General features: G+C 39.5%; 1 protein-coding gene across 24 annotated transcripts in view; it reads right to left on the bottom strand.

Moving 5' to 3' along the window:
- GRIP1 (glutamate receptor interacting protein 1) overlaps nucleotides 1-21,631 on the bottom strand; it is a 726,295-nt gene that overhangs the window by 105,303 nt on the left and 599,361 nt on the right. For 9 of the 24 annotated variants that reach the window (XM_078336115.1, XM_035256165.3, XM_035256169.3 and 6 more), the window contains 4 exons: nucleotides 13,516-13,663; nucleotides 10,797-10,966; nucleotides 3,780-3,935; nucleotides 3,005-3,160 (listed from right to left, as the gene is read on the bottom strand). In XM_078336115.1, coding sequence (XP_078192241.1) covers nucleotides 3,005-3,160; nucleotides 3,780-3,935; nucleotides 10,797-10,966; nucleotides 13,516-13,663 — 630 coding nt within the window. The remainder of the gene's footprint in view (nucleotides 1-3,004; nucleotides 3,161-3,779; nucleotides 3,936-10,796; nucleotides 10,967-13,515; nucleotides 13,664-21,631) is intronic. The other 15 variants (XM_035256177.3, XM_035256170.3, XM_035256173.3 and 12 more) reach the window with 3 other exon arrangements.

The raw sequence follows: 21,631 nt of genomic DNA, 5'->3' as shown, positions 1-21,631 counted from the left end.
AATGTCTCCAGGGCTTTGTGACACTCCTCAAAGCCTACTATTTTCCCTATGAAACAAATATGGTGCCTTCCTGTTTTAATGCTTGTAACATGTTGCATGTCTCCTTTGATCAATAATACAGAATGTTTTAATTTTCATGTGAGAAGATTTCATTCTTTTCTGGGCATGTCCTTCCTTGGCATTGGAAACACATATGAACCTTTTCCGGTTTGCAAGCTCTGGCCTCAAGTCACCACCAATAAAGCAGAGACTTTTTATTGCATTTGTGATTTTTGCCATGATTTTCCATCTATACTAATGGCCTGGTTGCTATAGAAACATAAGTAGTACAAAGGGGGCAACAAATGGTGGCACAGAACAAAGACATAAATAAAGTGGTGGAAGTAAACCATGGTATAGTAAGAGTGGCAATAAAACTTTTATTATCAGTTATTTGGGAAGACCTTTACATTTAATGTGACCATACCAAACCAGTGCAATGAAAGAAAAGAAAAAAATCCTCATTATGAAAAAAACCTTTGCAACACTATCATTTTTTTCAGGTCTTTTTCAAGTGGAAATAAAAGTTCGTAGCATTTTGGAATTTATTGTTTGAATAAAATACAAAATGTGTGATCTCCTGAGACACATTTATGAACATTCTGATATGTATATTGTGAGTGGTGCTCCAGTGGCTAATGTCTACAGCAAACACAAACAACTAGAAATGAAATGAACCAGGTTTCTGTTTATATTTCTACCATGTTGAAGAATAATGTCCTGATTCAAGAGAGAATTTATGAGTGGGTTATGCATATCAGCGACAGAGTCGCCTCAGCTTCCTTTCCTGCTACAAAATTTAAGATGTGTAAATATCAACCTGAGATAGTCAAACATATTATCATTCATTTGTATTCACTAATGTCCCTAATCAACATAGCAAGTCTTACCTAACACAAACAAACGTTAGCCTTTGAAGCAGAAGTAGGAACACTAATGAATTCATTTTAATTGCTCTTCCCTGCTGAGGGCTGTTAGCCTGTTTCTGTCAGTGAGGAGTACTACACAGAAAGCCATTATCTGTAAAAAAAAAAATTCATATACAAATACCCACCACAAACCCTGAAGGCATTATGTGGAAGACTCAAGACCTACCTATTATGCCAAAAATGTACCCCTTGTGGAAAAGGCCAAACTTTGAGAACAATGTCAAGAGATTTTTTTTCATGTGACAATTTAGATTTAGGTACATGACAGTTAACACAAACTATTCAAAATAGTTAACAATTAAATTGGGCTTACCATTTACCAGGTATTGTTCTAAAACACATACACACATGCAATCTCATGCAATCTTCACAATTACCCAATGAAGTAATTTTCCCTATTTTCAGTCAAGGCATAGAGAATTTACAGAACTTCCTCAGGGCCCTACAACTAGAAGGTAATGATGCTGGGATGGAACCCAGGGAGGCTGGTTCCAGAGTCTCAGCTCATGATGAGTTCACTATATTGCCTTCAATCAGTTTCTTCCGAGACTAAATAATTTAATGTCAGCTAAAAATATATGGGACTTTAGGAACTCTTTGTTCTCATTTTTACTAAACTCAATCTTCCATTTTCATAATTTCAAATTTACTATCATTTTCATATAAAAAAGATGACAAATCTCCTTATATTTAACAGTATATACAAGTCTACATCATGTACAAACCACAGTGGTGGCCCTGTCTTTTGCAATGGAGTTCACTGTCAGGAAACCTTCAGGTTCCTATATTATGAAGAAACTAGCTCTTAGTGTGGCTGATGGCTGGTCTGGGGCACTTAGGGGGACCCTGGTGAGACTGGAGAGAGATTCTCTTGGGGAGATGAATCTCTGGCAAACAAGCTGAAAAGCCGATAAGTCCATACCCATCATGAAGTATCTGGCTTTTGTTTTATTTAGGTAACTTAAGGATGTTCCTTATTTTTATTCCCATGGTAAACATGGGAAGAGATCCTATCTTCTTTAAATTTCTTTGTAGGAATCATAATCATGGCCATCAAAAGGGATACAGGACAAGAAACACACTCTCTAGACTATGATTAGGTCTGGCTAGAAAGGTCAATGTTCCTTCTTCCACAGTTATGTGATTATGATGAGGGAGAATAATCTTCCCCAACCCAAAACATAAATGTAGGAATGATTTGTATTCCTTTCTTTTTAAGGCATTCAATCACCCCTTTTTCCTCTCTATTCAGACAACCATCTATCCCAAAACAAGTAACCAACTACATCTTCCTAGTCTTGCTTAGTCTATATCATGTTTGGCGGTTCAGATCATTTTTACAAGAATCGTGGTTGAAATTCCTAGACTTTAGGATGCTTGTTGTAAAGCTGAGCATCCTTACAATCTTTCTCAGGCTAGAGCAGACAATAAGAAATATATGTTATGTCAATGATTACCCATGGGGTAGGTTTCTGGAAAAAGTACTGGAGTTGGGGAAGAGATATAGTTTAAAAAGGAATGTTCATATTTTTCATTGCTTTTTGGAGGGAGGGTCACAAAATATAATCTATTATGAAATTTATAATAACATTAAATGAATACATGAGAATCTCACATTTATCAAAAGAGGAGCATCATTTTCACAAAATTTCTTTAGAGTGAATAAGAAACTAAGAACAAAGGTTTCATGTCCAAAGCAACCCAGAATATAATAAAAGGAGTCTTAAAGGAAAAATCATATCTTTGGGTATATTATGACATCAAAAGAGCAAGAAAAATCTCAAATCTCAAATAAAAAGTTGTAGGCAAAGGTAGTATGAATGAATTCATCTGAAGTTATATTAGGGTGCAGTCATTGTCACACAGACAATGGGCATGATGTCAATGGTCTTTGGCACAGAGCTGTTAGCTGCTCAGCATCTACCTGATCACTTAGGCAACTGTAAAATACTCTTCCCACAATTTCAGCATTTCCAAGACTCCAATGCCCACAGGCTTTTTCCAGGCCAAATGCCATTGGCTGTCATTTCACTTACGTGAGCTTTTGAAGTCTTTCTTTTTCAGTCTCCTCCTCATCATGGTTCCACGTGGGCTGGTGGAGTAGAGGCTTCGAGGTAGAGTCCCCATATTCAGGGAACTCAGGCTGTATGCACTCATGGAGGTAGGAGAGAAGGATGAAGACACCAAAGCTGCTGTAAGAGAGTGAAGACGTTGCACAGAGCACGCTCAGGTGGGGCCTGAGCCCGCCACACTTGCCAATCAGTAACGATCCAGAAAGATACACATGATGCATAGCAATGGCTAGGAAGGATCCCAGCCAGACAGACGGCAGGCCTCAGAAGAATAAGACAATGCTTTACAAAAGCCTACAAATGCTGAGGGGGCAGCAGGATCTTTATAAGCGCATAGGAACACAAAGAGACTCTATGAGAATTTCTTTAAACAAACAAAAACAAATAAAAGAACAACTTTGTCCATGAACGACTCGATGCATCAAGATACACAGTCTCATTTTTATAGATATTTTCTGACATGAATTTCATAAGTGATTCCAAATACACAAAGAAGACCTGAGAACTCTGTCTCTGTATAATATTCTGAATTGTTACTTCCCGAGCCACATATAAACCACATTTACATCCTTTCCTAACAACAAGTGCTTTCTGATGGAAAAGAAAAAGACCCAGGAGATGCCAGAAATGATAAATTACTACTATAAGAAACAGAAAACGCAACACCCATGAAGCCAAAGATGCATGAGAAAAATATAATCGAAATAAAAGACCAGGAGGAGAAAGCGTGGAACATTACGAGGGCTGTTTGGAGGAGGTGCTTTCGGGAATGTCAGGGCTGGTACTCTGCAATGGTCAGGGTGGTACGTGTTATAGTGATGGTTGGTGTGAAGGCTGCTGTGGTTGCTGGCCCACGAATCCCAGGTAAGTTGCCTGTCGCTCCTTTGAATTTTCACTGCCCATATGAAGTGATGATGAGAAATAAGAAAAACAAACAAACAAACAAAGAACCAAAAAAGAGGAAAAATAACTGAATTACCCAAATTAAAAGTATAACAGAAAAGAAAGCTGCTTATAAATAAAAAACAAATCTACTTGGCTTTGCCCTTTACTCAGTGGTCAGCAAAATAGATGATTAACATCAAGAATGGAAACTTTTTATCTTCCTAAGAATAACGCGTGTCTTTCCTCAGCTCATTTTTTGTCCTTTTAAAATGACTATTGAATCAATTTCTAATCTCCCCTAGTGCTTTGCAGCAGAGATTAAAAACATTTTTTTAACTTAAAAGTCAACCCCACAAAGATCTATAGCACACAATTAGTAATTAAAGATTTGCAAATCTTGGCCAGTTAGTAGCACTTGCTTTGAGAAAAAGAAAAGAAGGATCCATAAATCACATTGGTGCATGATTCAAGTGGTTTACTAGTCACACATCAGAATTTACTGCTCTGATATTTTAATTACACTAGGATCTATCACTTGGACTTGATTTTCCTCAACAATAAACCACTCTAATCATCTATCAGTATCAGTATCTTATTTGTATCCCAACTAATAAGGAAAAGATAAAAGTCTCTATATTTTATGATTTTTTTGAAAAAGCATATTAGAAATAATTAATTCTTAAAATATTTCACATGTTCTTATATTTCCTTAAGACACCATAAAATTTTACTAAAGTTTACTTCAAACTTTATTAAAATTTCAAATTGGCATCCCTTTTATGTTTTAGAAAATCTTTATCATCCTTCCAATCTAGTTTCAATGTTAAGATTTGATATTCTACCCAGTGTTCTGAAATATGAACAATATCTTCGTTACTGTGTCTGATATGAAGTTTTTCATTTAATAATCTTTTTTTTTTTCTAGAGATGGAGTTTCATTCTTGTTACCCAGGCTGGAGTGCAATGGTGCGATCTCAGCTCACTGCAACCTCCGCCTCCTGGGTTCAGGCAATTCTCCTGCCTCAGCCTCCTGAGTAGCTGGGATTATAGGCACACGCCACCATGCCCAGCTAATTTTTTGTATTTTTAGTAAAGATGGGGTTTCACCATGTTGACCAGGATGGTCTCGATCTCTTGACCTCGTGATCCACCTGCCTCAGCCTCCCAAAATGCTGGGATTACAGGCTTGAGCCACCGCACTAGGCCTCATTTAATAATCTTAAAGCACTCAAAATAACTTATGAACTTATTTTATTTTTCTAGAGATGGGGTCTTGTTCTGTCACCCACGCTGGAGTGCAGTGGTGTGATAGCTCACTGTAATCTTGAACTCCTGGGTTCAGGCAAATCCTCCCACCTCAGCCTCCGGAGTAGCTGGAACTACAGGCCCATGCCACCACGCCCAGCTAATGTTTTATTATTTTATTTGTATAGAGATGGGCATCTGCCTATGTTATCCAGGCTGGTCTCAAGTGATCCTCCCACCTCAGCCCTGAGTTGCTGGGATTACAGGCATGAACCACCATGCCTGGCTTAACATATGAATTTTTATCTCCTTCTACTTTCATGATTTTGGTGTTAGGTGTCTTACATGTGAATTATTTGACAGTAATTATTCTTGTAGAGACGTGAAATACTCTGTGCATTGAAAGGAGGGTCATTTAGACAAGAATTTAAGTTACATCAACTGTGATACCAGCTGAATTGGTCAATTCGCATCCTTTCTAGAGTGAAAGGACATGAAACAAAAGCACTAGCATGGACGGATCACTGTGGGGTGAAGCAAACCTGGGTTTCGGCTCTGGCTCCAGCCCTTCCTCTCTGTATAACCTTGGCCAGCTACTCAGCCACTCTAAACCTGAATTTCCTCATACATCAAATGGAGATCATGAAATCATGTACCTTACAGGAATATTATGAGAATTAGGCAAATATGGTGCTTAGCATGGTGCTGGTACACAGAATAGAAACAAATGAGTTCAGAGTGATCATACTGATTTGTCTACTTTTCGATCTACGTGCCAAAAATAAAGTATCTTTTAAAGGAAATAAATGTATCTTTCACTCAAGAAATTTCACTCACTGGACACTTAAGTTTTAGAGAATTTCTCAGAATTCTGCAGCAGATACTTTCATAGCCACTATAATTGTGTTGCCCTAAACCAACTGGCCTGCTCCTTCTACTCAACTGTTCGGTTTGTGGTTTGGATTCCCCCTCTCTCTCTCCTCTCCTAGTTCAAGCTGCCACCTCTTTCATCTAGACCATTGTAACACCTTCAGATGTGGCTCTCCAATTCATCTCTTGCATACCTACCTTCTACAACACAGCTAGGGTGGCCTCCTAAATACATAAGTTAGATCATGTCATTACTGTTTGAATAGATTACTTTCTTGGGTGGGGTGATGGAGTTTCACTCTTGTTGCCTGGAGTGCAATGTTATGATCTCGGCTCACTGCAACCTCTGCCTCCCAGGTTCAAGCGGTTCTCCCACCTCAGCCTTGCCAGTAGCTGGGATTATAGGTGCATGCCACCATGACCAGCTAATTTTTATAGTTTTAGTAGAGATGTCAGCCAGGCTGGTCTCAAACTCCTGACCTCAGGTGATTTGCCTGCCTTGGCTTCCCAAAGTGCTGGGATTACAGGTGTGAGCCACCGTGCCCAGCCTGTATAGCTAACGATTACAAAGAGAATCAAATGCAGCCCCTGCCTATCTCTCTAGTTTCATCCATATCATTTTCCCCATCATTTGTATATTTTAGCCACACTGATCTTATGTCTATTCTTAGAACAGGTCAGTTTCCTTCCTGCCTCAAGGCTTTTGCACTTGCTATTCTTTCCCCAGTTGCTTGTATGGCTGCCTCCTTCTCATCATTCAGGTTTTGGCTGAGGTGCCACCTCCTCTGAGAAGTTGTTGCTGATCTCCCTGGCTGAAGGAGCTGCTCTCCCCATGCCACCTCTTTACTGTTTTATATTTTCCATGGCACTTATTGCTGTCTTAAGCAGCTTTATTTATTTAATCTATTTTTAATATTTGTTTGTCTATACTAGAATGTGAATTCTATAAGCATAGGGATATATTTTGCCTGTCTTGCTCACTAGATATATCCTAGCAACTAGAACTGTGCCTAATATTTAATGATTAATAAATGAATGAATGAATAAACAAATACAGGAATGAATGGGAATACTAGCCAGGGTGCCTATGTGAACACTGCAGCAGCATTTTCCTTTAGATAAAAGAGTATTTATTACAGAGGATGTCCCTAATATATTCTCTCAACATCCTCATTCTACTTTGGGTGTACAAGAAGACATTTTAGTAAGACACAGTTATTATTGGGTCTAGCCAATTTACAGCCGCAGACACTTAAGCATACTTCTCGCAAAATATCATCTGTAATTCAAATGAAACCAGGGTACGGTGAATGGACTTTGGAACTCTACAGCCACCTTTTGATCCACTTCTTTATTGAGTGCTTTGAAAATTACTGGGCATTTGTAAGGACTGTCAAGTACAATTATTAAATCCATAAGAAATATATTATTTACCATCTTTTGCCTTCCAAGACTGTGCCAATTGTTGCAGACAGGTTAAAGTTCATACCCTTTACCTTGATTTTGAATTATTACTGGGGATTAAATATTCATACATATAAAATAATTAAGAGACAGAAATGATATAAGATAATGCACAAAACTGTATGCTATTGATGATGAACGCAAAAGGTATTGAACAAATAACGTAGGCCAGAGAAGAGAGCTGCTGCCTATTTTGGAGGTACATGCCAATGTGGTGTACTTGATACTTAGGCAAGTGCTTCCAGAGTTTAATAATAAGATGTTACATTTTTGGCATGTCCTGGCATTTTGCAAAGTACATTTATAGACATTCTCTCATTTAATAGTGCCAATAATGGCAGCCTACTTTCACTTAGTACTTACAGGCACTGTGCTACGTGCTTTTTCATGGATTGGCTCAGATAATGTTTACAATATTCTTTTGAGGCAGGTATTATTATGACTCCCATTTTACAGATGAAGAAACTGAGATATAGAAAAGTTGGGTAACTTGCTTAGGTCCCCAAGTGGTGGAGTCAGAGTTGAAGCCCTGGACATGTGATCCTAAAGTCCCTGCTTCAGCCACCAGATAATACCACCTCTTCCTATGGGTGCGTCTAAGTCCCTTGTTACAGATAAGAAAACAATACGTGTAAAGTGTTATGTTTTTATCATTCCTTGGTGATATCACTATTGCAGTCTCAAGAGATATAGAGAGGTTACTTTTATTTCTTCTCTCTCTAACTGCAGCCTCTTGCTCTGCTCAGGATGTTTGAAAGAGCAGAGCACAGCTGTCCCAGTGACTGTTCTGGAGCTCTCAAATGGAAGGTCCTCCTGGTACTGAATGTGTCAAGCCTAGGGACTTTGGTCACACTTTCCCTTCCAAAATGTCAGTTTCCTTCAATCACAATAATGTCTCCTGAAAACCCTCAGTGGGAACAATTTCTAACCTCATGAAAACTCATTTTTTTCAGCTTCTTTAATGCTGCTGTTTATCAGTGAAAGGCACAGCTAATCTCTTATTCCAAGTTAAGATATTCATTCGTACATTCACCTGAAAACTCCGAGGTGTATGCTTTGCTGCTAACAAAGTCGGGACAGGTGGGAAACGCATTGAGAGATGCACTGTTCAGGCATCAGAGATTTGGAAAAAACAACTGGAACTTTCTTGTGCAGAAAGGGTAAAACTGTGAAACTCCGTTAGTTAAAAATGTAAGTTTGAGAATTGTAAACACAATAACATTTTCTTTGTGTGTTTTTAAAAAATTCCTTACTATAATTTAATTATGTTTAGAAGCCAAAATATATTTCCTCTTGGAAATGCAAGTCTGATTTTAACATGCAATGTGGGGGAAGAGCCTACTTGCTAGATAAAAAAGACAGTGATCGACTTTCAGAAAACATAGAGGATGAAGTCAGAAGTGGAAGCTAGAATTACATGAACTTCCTATCACCTTCCTATCCCCGCAACACAAATGACATCAGGTTTTCCACAATAAAGACAAAAAAATTCGTTCTTGGTCTATATATTTTAGTATATAAATTAATTTCAAATTGCCTTGGCAGGTTAAAAGATTTAATATTCCATAAGTTGAAAAATTTGAATTATTTACAAATTGTATACAGGGCCAATTAAAGAAAAATAAAAGAGGTTGCTAAAGATGCTAACATTTTAAAAGGGTCCAGTATGCATTTCCGATTCGCTGAAAACAGAATTTAGCAAGCAAAACCCTGTGCTGAGACAGCACTACACAGTGTACATTCTTATGCCTACTATGCTCCAAATCCAATAAGACTGCTGATTAATTTAAAGAAACTTAAACGGCTTCAGAAATCTCTCCTCTCTGCCAGTGTACGGGCAGGGCCACAGGGCCTCCTGACAGGAACAGCGTGCATCCTTGTGAATGGCACCTTCCTGCAGCTGCTTTGCACTTCTATTCCAAAAGGATGATCCTGATTTTCTTTTCCTAAACTGCCTATGCTGCATCATTTCTCTACTCCAATGTGTAAAATTAAAATCTGATAAGCGTAATGTTGTACTAGAGATTTTCATCAGCTTCGGGGCTGTCTAAGCTCCATGTAATTAAAAAGCCTGGATCCAGCTGACTGATTTAGTATGAAATTATTTGATCCCTCTTCCCCGCTCCCCAGACTATGGAGAAGTGCAGTGCATTTTAGAAGGTGGGAGACACAATACAAATGACCCCCTCAAAAGCAAAATTTCAACTCCAGGGAAAACTGCATTGTGTCTAAATATACAGAAAGGCAGTATCCTCCTTCAGGCCACCCTGACAGTACCCATGAGGCCTCTAATTTCAAGGAGTACAAAGGAATGGTGTTTCCTCTAAGGAACAGGGCAGAAGAAGATGTCGGAACAGAGATCCCACTGTAGAACCTGACTTCATTTGATCTGGGGCTCAAAGACCCCTTTCTTGTACCAGGTTCTGCCTAAAGGTACCTAGGTAGATGACATGATGACCTGGCAAATGTATCTGTGAATTTCAAGGCAGTGAAAATGCAGATACCTTCGGGTGACATTTTTTTATTGAACAAATGGAGTCAAATATTCTGATTCTCCCTGACAAGATGTTTGGTCAAACAGGTTGTTCTCTATCCTAAGAAAAAACTACACTGGCAAAAGACAAAATATATAGAAAGTCAACCCTTCATCTAAGTAGTTCCCTCTGATCCGTGCCAAATATTGGAAGGTTCTGCTATTAATATCCCTTTTATTTATTTTTTTAAGTGAGAGTTTTACTATTTGCATTCACTAGCCTTCATATAGACTGGAAATTCAAAACGAATACCAGGAAGTCAAATTATTTGCCTTCTCTGCACCAAAGACTTTTCTAAGAAAAAAAAAGACCAAATAGCACTATCCAGAAAATTCTTTCCTTGATTTCAGGGTTTCAAGTAAATTATTTGTGGCTTAAAAAAAAGACTTTAGAAAATGGATTAGAGTAAACAAACATAACCCTGTTTTGAAAAGAAATGATAAGCCTGACCAATATGGTGAAACCCCGTCTTTACTAAAAATACAAAAATCAGCCAGGCATGGTGGTGGACGCCTGTACCCCAGCTACTTGGGAGGCTAAGGTGGGAGAGTTGCTTGAACCGGGGAGGCAGAGGTTACAGGGAGCCGAGACCGTGCCATTGTACTCCAGCCTGGATGACAAAGCAAGATTCAGTCTCAAAAACAGAAAGAAACATTTAGGCAGAATGAGACCCAGTGTCTTTCTGCTGTCCAACTCTGCCGGAGGGAGCAATGTTGTGAGGGCCAGAGAAAGAGCTTGATGCAGGTGGATCATCTTACCATGGTCGGGCCCCTTTAGGGCCAGCCGGGTCTGATGATGGGGAAGGATCTCAAGCTTGACCTGGTCAGTGGTGTTGGCCAGGAACTGGGTTGCTTCTGCGAGTGTACAGTACTCCATGCTGGTTCCATCGATGGAGAGGATGTGATCTCCCACGTGCAGTGCGCCACATCTACGGAAAGGAGAAATACTTAGTAAGAGGTGGTGCCTTTGTCTTTGGAATCTGACTTTCATGTCTTTTAGAGTTAAAACTTCACACAGTTTTCATTTACTTAAAAAAAAGAGAGAGAGAGAGAGAGACTGGGCATGGTGGCTCACACCTGCAATTTCAGCACTTTGGAAGGCTGAGGCAGGTGGATCACCTGAGGTCAGGAGTTCGAGACCAGCCTGGCCAGCATGGTGAAACCCCATCTCTACTAAAAGTACAAAAATTACCCAGGCTTGGTGGCAGGCACCTGTAATTCCAGCTACTCAGGAGGCTGAGGCAGGAGAATCACGAGGCGGAGGTTGCAGTGAGCTGAGATCACGTCACTGCACTACAGCCTGAAAGACAAGAGTGAGACTCCCATCTCAAAAAAAAAAAAAAAAAAAAAGAAAAGAAAAGAAAAGAAAAGCGAGTGTTATAGGAAAAATCATCTGTCAAATTTTAAGTACCTTGAATATGAATGAGGAAGTAAAACCTTGGGGATAATACAGAAAAATTCAAGGAAATGTTTTCTCTTGTCCTTCTTTAAAAAAGCCTTATGTTGGAGTGCTTGTGTGGAAAGTTGAGGGAAAGTGAGCAAGAGGAAAGAGAAGAGGAAAATGCTTCCCCTGGACTTCTGTCCGTGCTTTTTTGTTCTAGGCTTTTCTATCTATAAACATGAATTGGTAAATCTTCAAAATATCAAACATGACTCTCAGAATTGGAATAGGGTCTATTTGACGTATGAAGAATAACTTAGGGAGATTTCACTAATACTTCCTTGAAATCTTCACACAAGCTCTAAGATCACCAGTTCTTTATTACTATGTTATTCTGGATTGAACATGTATTAATATAAAAACTCTTGATAATGGTGGAAATTATGCAGGAGTCAAGTGAGTAATAAAACCAGGCCTGCGTGGTGAGTCAAAGAAAAAGATGGGGGCGGGGAAGGGGCTAGCTGCTACACCTTGCTGAACTCAAGAGCTGGCCACTGGATGAGTTGAGAAACGCCAGCACAACTGTCAGCATCCCCACATATTAGTCAAGTGAACAGCTCCTTAAACTGGTTACCCGCTGTGGAATCGGAAAAAGCAGAGGAAGAAATGAAAGCATCCTGTGCCACTGAACTGGAGAACAGCTCTGGATCAATAGCTGTCACTGATAAGGACTGAATGTCGGTAAGACCACAGTGGAGCTGTGGACTAACCATTACTAGGGGTTGCTGCAGTTCATGGCACCATGGCTGGAGGTTTCCCAGGCAGGCTGAGGGGTACATGGAGAAGAGGGCTGGAAATATACAAGGGAGACTGGTCATTCAGGTGCAGTATATCGAAAAATGCCCACTGTGAATAGTCTGTTTCCCAAGACAAAAGCATTTCAAGGCATCCCTTCCAGCTAAAATATAATTCCACATTTTTTTGCACTTGGAGTACTTCAGCTATGGAAGATGGGTTTTTTCTTACCAGAAGCTGTAAAATAATTTATTAGATGAAAAGATAGTCTTTTTTTATTTCCCCCTTTACCTTACGAGTATAAAATATTAATTAGAAAAAAGAAATTTCATTTTTATTGTGGCACTGAAGTGAATGATGTATTGAGAGACCCCTGAAGGTTGTAAAATCCTAAGATTAACATGCTATGAGAGTACAGGACTTTCTGAATGTATTGTAAAAAATATTTTTTAAAGTATTGTTTTATTTATTTAAGAAACAAAGAAATCAGATTTTATGGTAGCAGGATTTAATTGTCAACAATTCAGGAAAACCCATGACTGCTCTGCATGGGGTTTAATAAAGATCTACTCAGTTACCCTAAATCAAGAACAGGCTAGTGACCTAGGACACAGTAAGAAAACTTGCTTAGTTGCTTATTATTATTTTTTCTTTCTATTGCTAAGGGTCACACCAAACATCTGGATGAGGTGATGTGACATTGCAGGTGGCTGACACATAGGTGAATTTTTAAGCCCTACAACAGGAACTTCCTTCTTTGTGTGCAACTTGTATAAACTGGTCAGAAAGCTATGTGTGTATGTATGTGTCTATGTGTCTATGCATGTGTATATATATATTACAACTGTGTGTACGTATATGTGTATGTGTGTATATATATACATATATGTACACACATATATATACATACACACATACACACACACACACACACACACACACACATAATTGCACACATGCAATTTTGAAAGGTAGGCACTTTCTTTCTTTCTTTGAGACAGAGTTTTGCTCTTGCTGCCCAGGCTGGAGTGCAATGGTTTGGCTCACTGCAACCTCTGCCTCCCAAGTTTAAGTGATTCTCGTGCCTTATTCTCCCAAGTAGCTGGGATTACAGGTACTTGCCACCATGTCCAGCTAATTTTTTTGTATTTTTAGTAGAGATGGGGTTTCACCATGTTGGCCAAGCTGGTCTTGAACTCCTGACCTCAGGTGATCCACCCACCTCGGTCTCCCAAAATGTTGGGGTTACAGGCGTGAGTCACTGTGCCCGGCCGAAAAGTAGGCACTTTCTACCATACTTACCTGTCTGCAATACTTGCAGATTTGATTTTGTCTATGACAATGACTTGTTTGTTACAGCACATCGAGGTAGTTAGGGCAACCCCAAGGCTGGCACCAGGAGTTTTGGCAACTTCGACTAATAGTGGCCCAGATGCTGTTGCCACAGAATCTGTCAAAGAACAAATTTCAGAAAATAAAACAAAATAAAACAAATAAGCAAACAGACAAAGGAAAAGATGAAGAATATTCAGTTTGGTGTTAGTCTGTTAATTTTATCACTTAAACTTAGGTTTCCCTCCATATGATATCCCTACAGCCAACGATAAATTCTTAGGCCACCTCTTAACACACCTGTTCCATCCAGCTTGTATCATATTAATGTATGTGTAAAGTTATCTCTTCAGTGAGATTTTAAGCTTCGTATCACCTGGGATAACATCTCATGTATCTTTATCACCTCCACAGTGCTTGGCACAATGCCTGGCATGTACTAGGTCTCTCAGTAAAGGTTTTCTAAATTAATTACATAATTCAATAAATATCTTAGCACCTACCATGACTAAATAGATGGATGGATGGATGAAAGGATGGATATAAAGAAGAAAAGAAGGAAATAAGGAAAGGGAAGGAGGAAGAGAGGGAGAAAGGACAGAAGGATGGTTGGGTGGATGAATGAAAGAATGGCAAGATAGACAGAAGGATGAATGGATACATCGATAGATGAATAGAAGAATGTATAGATGGATGATGTCTCTAATTAGCCAAGTAGTAGGAATGGTACAGTAAGTTGAACTTGTAAAGATTTTGGGTCTTTCCCTCCTCTGGACCTGAATGCCCTTCCTCTCAAGCATAACTTTATATAACTTCTTCTCAAGCATGACTTTACTTTTGCTTGGAACACTGTTCCTTTAACTCCTGCTAACATTTGTGTACTCAATGCAAATAAGCAATTCCTCAGAAAGCCTAAGTCATAATTTGGTAAGATACCTTTTATATGTGCTTCTATAGCCTGCTCTATTCCTGCTGCTGTAGCATAATTTCACTGGTTCATCGTGACCAGTATGGAAGACATGCCTGTGTTCTTTGCCAGACTGTAAGCATCCTTGAAGGCAGAAACTATGTCTTGTCAATCACAGTGTAGGCAGAAACTATGTCTTGTCAATCACAGCATTCTCAGTGTCTAGTATAATGATTAGCACGTTGGAGGTATGTCACCAATAGTTGATGAATGAATGCATGAACAAATGAGAAAGCTCATGATGTTGCTTACAGCTCAGATGAGCCAAATGATACAAGGAAAAGTGTTTGGGACATGGAATTAAAACATCTGCATTCAATTCTCATTTTTACAATATTTGTGTCTTGGTATCTAAGACAAGACTAGTTACTAAAACTTTCTCTTTTTTTTATTTTGACAAAGTTGACAATAACAATACTAAAATGTTCTAAACCTGCTTGCTTGTAACCTATACAATGCAACATCTTCCACAGTGTTTATTAAAACCAAACCAATGAATAAAGCACTTTGTTGCACATATAGGATATTTTCATTATTGATCTATTATGACCTCAAGCCTTTGAGTCATCTCATTTTTCAAGACTGCATATTGGTCTGTAATCTTTTTCTAATTTTCTGCTGATGTTTGACACTGCATTAATACAATTTTGCCTTTCTGCAAGAACATCTTTATCATGAAGGCCTCACTCAGATATAGTGAACTAGGAAATCTGTATTCCCATTGCTAAAGCTCAGGCAATATACACTGACTCATGAAGCTGAAAGGTCCATGGGAGAGAGCCGTCTTCAGTTACAGAAAAAATATTTCTTAAATAAAGATGACAACATCCAGGCCAACAACATACATATCTAGTGTTAAGGATTCTTGTATATATTATTAACACTATATTTCCTAACTGACTGGTAAGATTGAATATTAGTCCTTAAAAAGGTTAAGAGACCATTAGGGCCTATATTTCTTCTTGTTAATTTCAGGGCAGTTTCATTAATAATATCTGCAAGGAGCCAAAGGTCTTACAATCTACTAAGAGGAGTTTTTGGCTCAGGGGTAGTTATAACATCCCAGTTTTTGGCTCTGGGGTGTTATATCTACCCCAGAGCCTATGGTTGACTTACCAATGAACTTAACTATGGTGGATGCTACTCTCTGGTCTTGCTCACCTTGCTGTATTAATTCCCCTCATCTCCTGACATTAGACTAGGGTCAGTGACAATGTCCTGGCTTCTCTCTCTCCTTCTCTCTCATTTGCTCCTTTGTTTTCTCCAGAGTCTCACCTGGTCATTATGCATTTTACCTTACTCTTATCTTGGAGTTTTCAGTGAGTGGGCCCCATGGCTATGTGCAATGGTAGTTTGCACCTCATGTGCCTCAGTCAGAAACCCTAGTAAAGAATCCTCGTCAGTCCCTGTCACCTCTGTTTTTGTTGTCCTTCTATCACTAAGGTGGTTAATTTTGCCTACCTCTCAATTGTAACGAAGATCCATGGCTGAGCCCAGTGCACACAAGTGATGCCTCTGGCTCCACCCCCAGCAGCCAGCCATCATCCTTCTGTTCCTTAAGCATGCTCCATAGCAACCTTTTTCTGCTCAGGCCAAACCCCCACATGAGCTCTGGCCTAGCAAAGCCTTTTCTTGCATTACCTTTCTAGAAGCTTAAAATGACTAATTTTGATTTCTCAAACCCACTTTCCATAGTCTTGTTGAATTTTAATGGGTATGTTTGTGGGGTGATAATCACTTATGTTTTTCTCCTCATGGTTTTGTCATATCTAAAGATAAATTTATTTTGTCTAACAGGTGAAAGCGATAAAGTTTCTAGGTTACTTATTATTAATCTCTTTTAGAAATGACAGAAACTGCTAGGTGTTCCTTGGTATCTCATCTTTCCTTCTTTTGTCAGTAACAGGGTTTCTAAATTTTAGTTGAGCAAATGGTTGCCAAGTTAAGAACTACATTTCCCAGCCTCCCTTGCAGCAAGCTGTAGCCATAGGATCAGATTTCAGCCAAGGGGAAGTGAGATGTGACATGTTCCAAGATGTGCTCTTTGTTATTATTATTAATAATACTTTAAGTTCTGGTGTACATGTGCAGAACATTCAGGTTTGTTACATAGGTATACATGTGCCATGGTGGTTTTCTGTATCTATCACCCTGTCATCTACATTAGGTAATTATCCTAATGCTATCCCTCCCCTATCCCCTCACCTTCTACTCTCCCTCCCATAGTCCCCCACCTCTCAACAGGCCCTGGTGTGTGATGTTCCCCTCCCTGTGTCCATGTGTTCTCATTGTTCAACACTCACTTATGAGTGAGAACATGCGGTGTTTGGTTTTCTGTTCTCGTGTCAGTTAGCTGAGAATGATGGTTTCCAGCTTTATCTATGTTCCTGTAAAGGACATGAAATCATCCTTTTTTATGGCTGCATAATATTCCATGGGTTATATGTGCCACATTTTCTTTATGGATGTGCTCTTAAAAGGAATGGCTGTGCTCTCTCTCCTTTCCTTCATTTCCCCCTTGCTGGTGAAATGTGGATTCAGAACTGGTAAGCTGTCTTCAACCATGCAGAGCAGGGCATCAAGCTATGAGATAGACGGAGCCTAGGTTCCTAAAATCTTCAGGGATTTCATAATCTCTTGAGAAAGAAACTTCCATCATATTTATGCAAGCATTGTCAGTTTGAGTCTTTGATGCAATGACTGAAATGATACTCCAATATACCTTTTCATTTGAGAGGATTGTGCCAATGTATCTGTCTTGAACTGTTATGATAAGAAGTGGCTATTTATAAGTAGGCATTTGAAGATGTAAATGTTATAAAACTAGAAAAAATAATTACTGAATACCCAAAGTATTCACTTTTTGAAAAAGTATTAAATCATGATTAAACATGAGAGTGTTTAAAGAGGTCATTGGGATATTCAAATGGTATGTAAATATAAACCCTTAAGTTACTTTTTTTTTTTTGCTGGTCTGTACATTTGTCAAGGAATTAAAACCTATGCTCTTGTGCGGTTTTAATGATCCAGTGATCATAAAGAATTAACATGAAACTGTTCTGGTAGAAAGCAATGATAAGAGTAGGAGTGGAGGTTTAGGAAAAGGATGCCAGATCCTCTGCCATCATTAATTTAGAGGGTGAGAGAGAGAGCACCCACAGCTCCTCTAGTACACTTCTGTGACTAGAAACTAGAATAAGTTTCTCTTTAAGAACAACTTGTCTTGTTAAGGCTTAAAAAACAACAAGTGCAGTATTTCCATTTGGGGGATGCAAATATGCAATTAATGAATCTCTTTTAAAACTTAAAGTAGAAAGCTTCACAGTTCTGAGGCAAGATTAATTTAGAGTCATGGTTAAGGGAAGAGGCAGTGTGGTGCTATACAGGGCTCAAGGCTGGAGCTGAGGACCAGCTAGAGTGTGGTTCTTGCTTCATCATCAACTCAGCATGTGGCCAGAGCCATCAGCTCCCTGCTTGTAAAATGAACAGATTTCAACAAAAGTTCCCTAGTCGTGACAATCTATGAATCTACAGAGAAATAATGATGCAAGTTAAGTAGCTAGCCAGAGAAGGTTAAGGAAGGTTAGCCAACTTTATGAAAATACACAGTAGGTGGAATCTAAATCCCAGTATCCTACAAATCAATAGAAGAGATGAGCTGCTAGATAGAAAAGTGATTCTAGATAACTGATGTTTATGAAGGTGGGATGAACATCCTCAGACCTTTAAATATTTGGATGACAATAATAACATCCTTTAAAGACTGAGTTTGGAGGGATGGCTTCCACCTTCAAAAAGACATCACATAATATGAAGCTTTCACATTAAGAAGTTTCCAGGGCACAACTACAACTTTCTAGCAAGGTGACATCATAATAAGGTCCTAATCCAACTAACCAGGAAAAAAATGATGAAGAAAACAGGGTTCTTATCTCATGAAAGACAATCAGGACTTACGGACAACAGTTCACAGAACATGAGTTTAGTCTATTCTTTCACCTCAGTAGCCCACAGTTTCGCTTACATTGATCACTCTTAAATCCAGCTCACATCATTTTGCCAAGCTCCTACTGTCACTTAGAACAACTTTTGGATGTCTCCTAGGCACACTGACATATGTCCTAGACTGAAGAGTGAGACCACCCTACTTCACTGCAGGTTTCCCTTACCAGTGATGGGTTCATGCTGTACTCCATCATACAAACCAGAAACCCAGGAGCCATCTCTGGCTCCATCTTCTCCCACATCCTTACAAATTCCTCTTGATTTTACCCCCAAGTAGCTCGCAACTTCATCCTTTCTTTCCATTTCCACGATCACCATTTTAGTCCAAGTTACCATCATCTGATTTCCCCACATACTTTCATGCTCTTCACCTCCCCCAATCCAGAGTGATCCTTTGAAAGTAAATATCCCATCACGTTAATCCCACACTTAAAACCTCTCCACAGCAGTTCTTGTAACAAAGCACAGATTCTTAACATGGTCTACAAGGACCTACATGATTTGGCTTCTGATTCTCTCATCAGTTTTATCTTCCACCATTTTGCCCTACTTCTCTCTGCTCCAGTCCTGAGTTCCTATTTTAGTTATTCAAAATGCTGTCAGTCCCTGCTACAGTTGCTTTATTTATGTGGTTTTCTCTACCTGGAATGCTCCACTTCTTCCTGTCCTTTCCATCACCTACTTTTTTTAAAACAACTGCTCTGCTCAAATGTCACATCCTCAGGATTACTGCCCTGACCTGCAAACCATGTCAACCTGCCCATTATACACTTAAATAGAACCCTATGTGAATACAGTGGACACCAGGAAGAGGACATTGTCTGGCTCTAGGAGAATCTATCAGACTTGCTCATCTGCTGAGGACTCTGAGCAAATTATGTTGACTGACAGCTAGACAGAACCACCAGATAAAGTATGCTGTTTAAGTCAGGGTCCCAGCAAGAAACAGATGATACACTCGAATTAGGATAACTTGAGAAGAGTTTAATAAAGGAACAATTTAGAAAGGTATGAGAATAGGGAAAATACAGGGGATGATAAAGCACTTTGGGGACAGAAATAATAGGGACCTTACACTACTAAGTCTGAAGAAGTGAAGAATAGAACCATGAGTAGAACCAGAATTCAGAAAGGCCTAAGTGCTGAGCACTCCTTGACATGAGCTGGGACCTTAGGTCAAGGGACCAATTTCAGTGAACCCACAAGGAAGCCAGGGGAGTAATACTCTTCATCAATGTCCTCCCTCCCTCTGATCCACTGCCATGATTCCCTATTAGCCAAACTCAACTGGAAGCCAGAGGGCTTGAGAGCCCATAGCGTCAGCCATAGAGGTCATGGCAGAGCAGCAAGAAGGGTGGCGAGTGGCTCTGGAGCTGAAAAGGAGTATATCCTTATTTGTGTAATATCTCTACTCCCCTTTACACAAAATTGTAAGGCTGTTTGCTTGAAACAAAATAAGTAATATAAGGAAACAATCAGGAAGGAAGAGTCTACAAATGCTGTACCACAAGTGTTAATAGAGGTGCAGTTTGACACTCAACTATAAGCAAATCCACAGGTACAGAAAGTAAAAGTACACTCAGTAGTTGCCAGGGTTGGGGGGAGGTGAAAATGAATGCTTAATGGACATAAGGTTTCCTTTTAGGATGATAAAAGTGTGCTGGAGTTAGAGGAGATATTTGCACAACTCTGTGAATGTACTAAGTACCACTGAATTGTATCTTTAAAACGATTAATTGTATGTTGTGTGAATTTTACTCCAATAAAAAAAATGACTCAATTTCCCAGAACAATAAAGGAAACATAATCAATTACGGAGCTCTCACTATTGGAAAGGAGGAAGACTACTAGTCCCTATGGTGGAAATAAAGATGATTCTGGCAGGGAGCTCCAAAAGGTATCTCTCCAATGGGCTTTTATATATAGATAGTGGTAAATGATAAAATGGATAATGCCCTGAACACATTTTATGATAGGATGCAGAGATAGTTTCCAACAGCTGTTCCTTGAACAAGGTCGACGCATAAGATTAAAAAGAAAATCAATGATAGTATCTCTAGAATGGGATGAGATAATATATTGGTCAACTTGATCTAAAGGCTGATCCCAGGGTAAACAGACTGAATGTCTCTTGGGATCTTTCCTAGATGTCAATCTTTTCTCTCACAGATGTTGAACAGAAGCTGCATTAGACAATTCAAGGAAGCCCCTTGTGATGAGGCACTGGTATGCTGGCATTTACACAGATGACTAGGACCAGATCCATACGCTTTGGGCATCAGATGAATCAGGAGCAGCATTAATGTACTATCAGGAGGTTGGGAAAGCCTAATTATATTCTTGCTAGGATAGAAGGCTGTCCACCTCATAGTCCCACAGAAGGGGACTTTCTATAACTTCAGGCTAAGTCATCCCTCATGCAAAAACATGCATTTAAAAAATTTATTTACTAACTACCAACTATATGCCATGCACATTGAAAGGTACTTGGTATTCAAAGATGAACATTTATTACTCTTCTTTTCTTCTTGTGACCCCTTGGAATTCCGTGCAAAGAAGGTAGGGGGTGGTGTTGAACTCCTGGATTCCACTATAAAAATATATTCTGTTGAATCTCATGAAGTTTCTAGTTACTTTTTTCTTTTTAACATACTGTTTGTAACTCTTCTCCCCCTACCCAATATTGAGTTATCTGGTGGCTAGCAAGATAGCCAAATAGGAACAGCTCCAATCTGCAGCTCCCAGCAAGATCAACACAGAAGATGAGTGATTTCTGCATTTCCAACTGCAATCCATCTCATTGCAACTGGTTAGACAGTAGGTGCAGCTCACTGAGTGAGGGTAAGCCAAAGCAGAGTGGGGCGTCACCTCACCTGGGAAGTGCAAGGAGTTGGGGAGCTCCCTACCCTAGCCAAAGGAAGCTGTGAGGGGCTGTGCCTTGAGGAATGATGCACTCTGGCCCCAGGTACTACACTCTCCCATGGTCTTTGCAACCCACGGACCAGGAGATTCCCTCTGGTGCCTACACCACTAGGGCCCTGGATTTCAAGCACAAAATTGGGCAGCTGTTTGGGCAGACACTGAGCTACCTGCAGGAGTTTTTTTCCATACCCC

This window comes from Callithrix jacchus, chromosome 9 (assembly GCF_049354715.1).
Source record: "Callithrix jacchus isolate 240 chromosome 9, calJac240_pri, whole genome shotgun sequence".
Taxonomy (NCBI): Eukaryota; Metazoa; Chordata; class Mammalia; order Primates; family Cebidae; genus Callithrix; species Callithrix jacchus.
The sequence above is the reverse complement of the archived record's forward strand: the minus strand, read 5'-3'. Positions and strand labels throughout refer to the sequence as shown.